At 43.8% G+C, this 9,027-nt stretch overlaps 1 protein-coding gene across 4 annotated transcripts; it reads left to right on the forward strand.

The window, feature by feature from the left end:
* Positions 1-545: 545 nt before the first annotated feature.
* On the forward strand, positions 546-7,340 carry barhl2 (BarH-like homeobox 2). Of its 4 annotated transcripts, XM_048539606.1 has the most exons (5): positions 546-584; positions 1,458-1,642; positions 2,957-3,572; positions 5,066-5,291; positions 6,735-7,340. In XM_048539606.1, the coding sequence occupies exons 3-5, from the start codon at positions 3,029-3,031 to the stop codon at positions 7,024-7,026; spliced, it is 1,062 nt and encodes a 353-aa protein (XP_048395563.1). In that variant the 5' UTR covers positions 546-584; positions 1,458-1,642; positions 2,957-3,028; the 3' UTR covers positions 7,027-7,340. The 4 variants fall into 4 exon arrangements, with proteins under 4 accessions (XP_048395563.1, XP_048395564.1, XP_048395565.1 ...); XM_048539607.2 differs by lacking the exon at positions 546-584 and having other exon boundaries at positions 1,350-1,642; XM_048539608.2 differs by lacking the exons at positions 546-584; positions 1,458-1,642 and adding an exon at positions 1,733-2,030.
* The last annotated feature ends 1,687 nt before the right edge of the window (positions 7,341-9,027 follow it).

Below are 9,027 nucleotides of genomic sequence, written 5' to 3' on the forward strand. Positions count from 1 at the left end.
TCGGTCCCAAATAACAATGCAATTGTTCACTTGTCCTTCACTCTGTCCAAACCATGTTTAAAAATAATGATGCCATTAAAATGTTCGGCCGAACTGATTGATTGCTAGGAGATGATAGTGAAGTTTGTATCTCTAAGTTCATATCAAATTTCACCAGGGCCTTTCAGTTGGCTGCTTGAGAAATCAGCAAAACCACCCTTATAGGCGCTGTGCAATTTCACCAGCTCTTAGCTTTATATTTTAAAAAAACGAACATTTCTATCAATTATTTATGCGGATACTTCAAACATTGATTCCCTCCAACCCAACTCCGTGCCTTTGAATAGGCCTGATGTTTTTTTTTTAAAAAAACTCTTCGATTTATCTCGATCCGCCTACGGTTCATTTTTTGCTCATGTCAGAAATGTAGGCGTTCAGTGAAAATATCGTCACCTCTATGGCTTGTTATCACCTCTGAAACCGGTGCAGAGATGTCCAAGACTGCTCAGGTGAATAGACCCCAGCACAGCGATTTCATCATGTGCCCATTTCTTACTAGGATCGGACACGTTTGCAACGAGCAAGCTGCAGATCTCTTTACAGAGGTATGTGTCACAACGATACAGGAAGCAATAAGCAACTTGAAAAGCCGGGTGTCGGCATGGCCCAGGCTTTTTAAAAAGGGTTTGGAGTGGTGGATACCAACGACAAGAAGCATCCCGCGCTAAAAGGCACCTCAGAGAGCAGTGCTCCTGAATGCAACCGTCGAGAAAAAGGGAGGTGGAAACTGACCGAGCAATGCTTCTCGTCTTTATTTACAGCTTAGAAGACACGTCGCTTAAAAAAACACACACAAATGTTTCCCACACGGCATTCAGTCATACTTTTTAAATTTCTCTTTACCTAAACTAATATTTCGACTTTCTATCGTAGTTGAACCGGCGCGCACACACGCGCGATTACATACATACAACACATAGAAATGCTCAGCACTATAATCTACAAGGGTAGGTGACCTAACTGTAGTCAATATATATCATGTCTAACGCGTACTGAGTGCGGCTAGCTTCTCTGTTTCTGAAATCTAAGAATACTTGTTTGTAAGAGTATTTAATTTGTCAAGTATGGAATTCGAGAGAAAAAAATACGAACGACAACAGGAAAAAGGTATGATACTTTAGTCGGAAAAGTCCTCGATATGAAAAGCTGAAGTAACATGCAAGTCCTGAAAGTTTGAATCATTCATTAGCACCTTATAATTACCCTGCTAATTAGGCTGACACAGTACTTCATCATGAGTAATACGCCGTCATGTCACTGGCACTTCCCTTCATTCTGACATTCAACAAGAGTCAGATTTTAGAGCGTACTGAAATGAACACAAGTTGATAGTCTGAAACAGTAGTGCTGTAATTTCAACCAACTCATCCCCAGAAAATCCGCCAAAAAACATGTTTCTTTTTCTCCTTCCGCGCAAGGCGTGCCAGAAGTCGATTTTTGGTGGGACAGCGCTTCAAAAACGATTAACTTCAGCAAAGTCTGTCAAAGAATGCAAGATGAAACACCGCAATAAATAAAGGGAGCAATTAAAGAGACGCACACATATATCGAGCAAATAAAGGGGATTCGAGCAGAGTGTGGGCAAGATCACAACGTGGTGAAGGTAATTAAGTGCAGCAAATAGTACGTTTATTTATCATTTAAATGTCCGACAGTTAAGGTATTGGAATTCACGTATGACCTTAACATTAGTTTAAACGACAGAGTCAACGCGCAGACAATGATATCGGATATTGCAGGATTTCAAGTTGAACAATGACGACAAGAGCCGCTTGTTTCAGTGCTTCCTCTTTCTGGTGTGTGTATGAGTGTGTGTGTAGGATTGTAACGTTCCCACTGCTCATGGAGGCAGGATGAAACTGCAACCACCTACACCTCCTCCCGTCCTTCACCCCCCCCTCCCCCCCAAAAGAAAATGCCATTTGCTTCGGAAAAGCGAACGATTTCCCACAATATTTCAGCAGTACTTGGTTTAATTGGCTCTGAAGCTGGTAAGTAAACAACAATTAAGGTGCTTGATTCGGCGGGGCAGAAGATTATGCAAATTGATTCTTTTTTTTAAAAAAAGTGTTGCATCTGCAGTGGGAATTTGCGGAAAAGTGGCCTTTTCCGAAGTAACTCCCTCGACTGTAAATTGGAAAGATGTGTAAATGGATATTGATAACGGGAAGAGCAGTTCCAATTGGCCTTTTGTTTTGAGGAAAGGCCCAGACAATGGCCATGGGTGTGATACTTTGAAATCTGTCCCTTTTTTGTCGCCATGTGCGGTGAAAGTTAGAGGTGTTTGCGTGTGTGACAGTGCAGCTTGCGGTGTTACAAAACTCTCAGGGGTTGTCGAAAAGACGATCGCGGCCTGTTCTAAATTGACAGAATAAAACACGGTCCCTGGGATTGGTTTGCTGCTCGAAACGTCAGCCGGGTAGGCCTTGGCAGACCAATAGCTGGAAAGAGTTATAAAATATGCGCTGGATTATAATAATAATAAAAAAATGACACTCTGCAATAGCCCGTGACGTCGGGTTAGGAAGGAGCTGTCGCCCTGCAAAAGCAGTGTAGTTGCAAGAGAAGCTTGGAGCCTTCGAGTTCCTCCTCATTTCATCCCTGCTGCAACACCTTAACTTTTCCAACAAAGTTGGCTCACTGTCGATTTCAGTCCTCGTGGATTATCCCAATCCCCACCCTCCAAACGCCCCTATATTCCGAATGCAAGAAGTTTTTTTTTAAAGAAATCAATGCACCGCTAGCTTTGTGCGGCAAAGTTTCTGGCACGTGTTTCTTTTTCCCAATGTATTTTAAAATGATCTGATGCTGTAGGGTAAATAAGGAAAAGGGTTAGCTAAACCCCCACCCCTCGTCTACACACACACACACACACACACACACACACTGATTATCAACGTTTGTGATTTTTGAACAGCTTAATCGCAAACTCTCATTGAAGTCCTAGGCGGTGATGAAGACCCGCTCCTAACAATTGTAGGGAACCGCGATGGAAGGATCCAGCGGCTCCAGTTTTGGAATAGACACTATATTGTCCAACGGTTCCAGCAGCCCGGTGCTGGGGAACAGTGATTTCCGTCACGGTGACACCAGGACTTCGGATTTCCGAAATCAAACCTCGCCGTCCCCGAGCTCAGAGATCGACGCAGTGGGCACGGTCCCCCTCTCGCCGATTTCCATGGAACAACCAGAAGCACATCTCAGCGCCGAGAGCCTGCGCCATCAGCAACACCAGCAGCAGCAGCAGCAAAGTTTACAGCCGCCTCCTTTACCATCACCACCACAGCAACAGCCACTAGCGGGAGGCAGCTCTGTCCCCAGGACTTCCACATCTTCTTTCTTAATTAAAGACATTCTGGGAGACAGCAAACCGCTGGCAGCGTGCGCCCCTTACAGCACCAGCGTCTGCTCACCCCACACCCCCAAACCAGAGGGTGAGCCTTTCAGGCAAAAGACGGAACCCGAAGAGGGTAAAAATCGGGACAAGCTAGACAAGCGAGATGACGCTCAAAGCGACAGCCATAAATGCAACGGTGAGTCTTTTCTTTTAAATTCTAGCGTTCCTTAAATATAACTGTGCAGAAGCGCGGCTGCTTGCGTTTGTGTTTTGCTTCCCCTATTTGCAACTCGATCTTGGAAGTGCCGTTAGGTTTCAGGAAGTAAACTGTCAGGTTTTTAGTTGGGGGGCGAAAAAAAAACTGAGATCTTCGTTGGATAACACTCGGGGGCTGGGAGGTTCTCTGTGGCGAATAATGATTTCGTTCAAGGCTTCTTTAAACATTTGCTTCTGACTGGGTCCCGTCACCTTTGCTTATCCAGGTTTCTGCCGGGAAATTCATCGACCAGACAAGGCTGTAGACAAAAATTCCCTCCCCTTTTGCAAAACTATTTGAGACTGGGCGCGTATGTAATTGCCAGTCGCTAGCACGAAGGAAGGTTCGGCGCCTGTACCGGGGAAATGCCAACGAGCGTTGCAAGGAAGTCAGGCCTAGCCACTTGTTTTAAAAAAAAACTCGCTGAACCCTAATGAGCGCTTCTTTTCACTTTATTCACTTGAAATTATTGCTCTGTTTGATGCAAAAATAAACCCGCGATTACTGATCCGAATTTGGGATTATTCAGTGCAGCGAATTACGCAAGGTTATCAGTTTTAGAACGAGCGATTTTGAATTTTGGGGAGTGGGGGAATGGGATGGCCAAGGATTGATACAATTGGCCATTTCTCCTGGAGATCTAATGTACGTTAGTAGTTTATAATATGACAATCAAAGAAAATGTGCGATTAAAGGGAATGATATGAAAACATTCTTAATCCTCTTTGCTCCAAAGATGATCATTCGTAAACCCACTCTGATGACACTTTATCAGAATCAGCCATTTCTGTTTGTTGTAAATTGTGTGTAAATGGGGAAAAAGGGTTTTTTTTTACATAATTCATTCAGTGATTACGATTAGCATAATAGAGAGAGAAAAAACAGAAGCAAGGTCTGGTCTGGCGAATTTTTCTGTCCAAAGCTCCCCAGTGGGTCAATTAGAGAAGATTATTGTTCTTCCTGCAGGGAAGATCATAGTGCGCCGCAAAAACTGGTACAAATAGAGATAGATTGACATATCGATTTCCCAACATTTCAGAAAAAAAACTCAAAGTTGACAAATAGTATCCGGAATTCTTAACGATGCCACCAGTACGTGGAAATCCATTTCAACCTCCTAAACACAACAAGCCTCTCTCAAGTTTAACTCTCGTTGCATGGAGGCCGCTGGTTTGGGGAATTCTGACATTTATTTTTGTTTGTGCGTTGTAAATCCGCGGTCTTTTTGAATAATAAACAGACATTTAAAAGATCAGCATCAAATATTGCTTTGGAAATCACTCCTAATTGGAACTGCACATCTACAACTGGCTATTTTACACATGCAAATGAGATGCAAAATGGAACTTTTTTTTAACAGTCAGATTACAGGATGTTGTGGTTGTGCTACCGGGCATTTGGATTCATACGGTGCATTTAATATCTCGCGTTAGGAACAAAAGAAGAAGGCGACCGAGAAATAACGAGTAGCCGGGAAAGTCCGCCCGTGCGGGCAAAGAAGCCTCGGAAAGCGCGGACTGCGTTCTCTGATCATCAGCTGAATCAGTTGGAGCGCAGCTTCGAGCGGCAGAAGTACCTGAGCGTACAGGACCGCATGGATTTGGCAGCGGCTCTGAACCTGACAGACACCCAGGTCAAAACCTGGTACCAGAACAGGAGGTACGTAAGACGTCCTGCTCCTAGTGATTTCCCCAGCCCTACAATCTGTGTACACAGCAGCTCCTCTGCATCCCTATGTGTGCTGGCAGCGAGCGTGTATTCTATCAACTCATTGCATGTACAGATGGCCCACACTCTTAACGCTGTAAAAGGATTTTCACCCGCAAACGCTGGGACACTGGTGCTGACCACTGACAACTCGAGAACTACACAGGTACTGTTTAGCACAAAACAAACTGCATAGATAGACCCTAAAAGCAATCTACATTGATACCAGTTAGCACAACACACGCAGTCCAGAATCGGAGCGAAAGGGGATGGTTATGACGGTCTTCAATTAAACAAGCAGAGGCTGTGAGCAACTCAAACATTTTTCACAAGAGTTCCTGTCTACCTCAAGCCTTGCTACTGTAATTCAACGCCGCCGTTGATAAGGTCAAATTTTACTTTTGAATCCATCAAATTGAGATTGGCTCATTTTATTTTTTTTATTTGGCTGCCCGTTAGATCTTTCTATTGTGCATTGAAAGACACTCAACTCGAGTTGATCAGCCTGGCAGTATTTTTGTGACTGTTAATTATTTTAGACTTTGTTTGGCTTTTGTTTTTTTTCTCTCAAAAAGAATGAGTAGTTTCATGTGAAACGTGTTTCAATTGAACTTTCGATTCCTACCATTTGGCACTGCCGCCGAGAAGCAAGGCTGTTTTGTTTCTAGCCCAGACAGCGTTGTTTTAACTAAAGCACAAAAGACGCAAATTCCAAAGACCTTTATCCATCTTTGCCCATGGGCATGGGAGGGGGGGTGGGGGACACACAAAAATATTGCATTCAAAACGGTCGAAGATGACTTGGAGTTTGGAAATGGGGCGTCCAGTTGCCAACGATGCCAGTTTTTCTGTTTCACTGCATACAGTTTTCCAACCATGTTAAATCTGTCAGCAAACATTAACATCAACTGTTCCCAAATCTAAACACGGTTTAATGCATTATACTTTTTTCTAAATTCCTTTTAATATTACAATGAAATAAATTTGTTGTTAATTGCTCGGATGAAGCTTTGCAATTGTCACTGAACCTCTGGTACATTTGTACCTGGAAATCCTCGTTCTGTTTTGCACACAGCAATCCGACGGGCGTATTTTATTTCTCTAAATAAATCGAAGTTCCAAGCCGCTCAGAATAGATATAAAACAAAACCGACATGGGTTTCCTCGGTCCATCAATTGTAAAGAATTATCTTCCATACTCGGATTCAAATCTGAAATTATTCGACCCTCTGCTTTAATTCAGTGCAAGAAGTGCATTCTGCGAACTTCAAATAAATTCCGTGGCTGGGGATTTGGTCTCCTATTCACCTAGGGATTATTTGCAATGTGTAGTTACAAAGCTTTGCTCGCCATCCGTACCTACTTTTTTGTGTGTTCCTTTCTGCCTTACTTCAGGACGAAGTGGAAGCGGCAAACAGCTGTGGGACTGGAGCTCCTAGCAGAGGCCGGAAACTACTCCGCTTTGCAGAGAATGTTCCCATCTCCGTATTTCTACCACCCTAGCCTGCTAACTAACATGGACACAACGGCGGCGGCGGCCATGTACATGTACCGGACTCCACCGCCTCATCCCGGGCTGCAGCGGCCGCTTGTGCCCAGGGTCCTGATCCACGGGCTGGGACCGGCAGGGCAGCCCGCACTCAACCCCTTGCCCAATCCTATCCCCGGAACACCACACCCCCGGTGAAAAACAAAACCGAGGGAACAGCAGGAGGGTGAAAACTAACACAAAAAGACATAGGACTGAAAAAGCCGCGAGAGGGACACAAAACGGACTCTGCCCTAACGTGAGAGAGAAGGGGAATGGAGTTGAAACTTTTGCACTGATTTCTCATGACCTTTCTATCTGAACGTGGCATGCACCAGAATAGTGGGAAGTGTATATTTCAAGGACTTGGGGGTGATTTATGCGTATTTATTGTTTGCCGTCTGAGAAATCCGGGTTGGAAGCGTCTAAAACATTAGTACAGTACATACAATTTTTTTTCCTCTCATTTTCATGCAGTCTTTTCAATCAAATAAATACTTAGATCAAGTAAACTAGTGTTTGCTTCTATAGTTTGGTTTCTGTCTTTTGAGATACAATGTAAAAAGAAAGCTTTCTCTTTTTTTAAAAAAAGTAGGAGAATGAGTTAACGTGTCAGCAATTTTAGTGGTTTGCGAATGGAACTTTGCGGTTGGGTTACTGGTGAGATCTAATTACAAAGAGGGAGTGCCAAATTGTTAAGCCTAGCTTGCTGCTGTGGCTAATTGCAAGGGGCTCAAACGCAGGACCTGATTTTATTAGGCAGACGACTGTGATACTCGATCTCCTGTTCGTTCACCGAAAAACAGTTCGATGGGAGTTGAAATTGTGATTTCGAACTAATTACAAAGTCCCGATTTTGGGCGACAGATAACAGCGATCGGTTGGTTCAGCGAAGTTTGGCAATTTCATTTTGGGAAGGAAGTCTGGGAGATACAGATACGATTGATCACTGATTTTTCTTTTAAAAAAGCACGATTTGGCTTACAATATTAACACTTATTCACGGTATATCTTAACCTTTCTAAATGTAGGTTTTTTTAAAAATGGGAGTTAGTTCAGTATCTTGTGGGTACTCATCTTTTCTTTCCCTGAATAGTTAACAACACATCATAATGGATGGTTTGTTAGGGCTGCCTGGGAAACGGGAACTTGTCCCAGTCTGGCAGCTGTTATGGGCAAGCATTAACGCTTGAAAGCACGGCCTCCGCCAGACAGCAGGCGTAAGGCTGCTCAGCGGGAGCAATTGAAGCGAATATATAAAAAAAAAGCCAAGGCCAACATCTTCAAGGCGAGAGATCGCAGCCGTGATCTCACCTGCATCCTCACCTTGTGCGATCTAAAAAGGGGAAGCGAGTGGTAATGGCAACCGAGAGCATTTAGTTCCCCTTCTAACACCCCCAGCTTATTAGAGTGGTGTCTCATCTTGCTGTAGTGCGCGGGACTGAACCCTTCCTCACTTAGCTACAAGGACAAAACGATCAAGTCATGTCCAACTCCTGGCACTGCCAATACAAAGAGATGTGGGATTCATCCTAGATCCATCCTCTGAAATTGTTTCAAATATCGCGGTCAGAATTTAGCAACCAATGATCATCGCTCATTAAAGCAATTGGATATTATTACTATTGATGCAGTCATCAAGGTGTGATCTCTCCTGAAGCCCCAAAACAAAATTCCCGAAAGGTCTAGGAGTTTCCTTACTGATGCATCATTTGTCAAAGCGCACGGCGCTTTCTAAATGAAGTTGCAAACAATAAAAAATGAATTTCCTTTATGTTGGGAGCCTGACAGTAGTCAGTCACTTTCTGTCTCCCATTTTGGGGGGAGTGGTTTTGCAATGTCTAGGAAAACACCGAGCCGCGGTTAGAAAGGTAGAAATCACGTTACACACGAGCAATACCATACGTTCGGAATAAAATATTCGTTCTCCCCCATACCCGGAGGCACGCAGTCGCATGATGCTTTCAAGTGAATAGACTCCAGAATGCAACAGCCTCAGGGCACATTTGTTTTGGCTTTCTATAATTGGAGAATGCTTTGCTGATTTCCCCACAAATAAAATCGCGTTTAAAACAAATTGACCTCAGCAAAAGGCTTAAAGAAAGGGAATAAGTGGCGGCGCGACTCCCACTTCATCCCACCCTCCTCACACAACTCCCA

The sequence above is a fragment of the Stegostoma tigrinum genome, chromosome 8 (assembly GCF_030684315.1).
Source record: "Stegostoma tigrinum isolate sSteTig4 chromosome 8, sSteTig4.hap1, whole genome shotgun sequence".
Taxonomy (NCBI): Eukaryota; Metazoa; Chordata; class Chondrichthyes; order Orectolobiformes; family Stegostomatidae; genus Stegostoma; species Stegostoma tigrinum.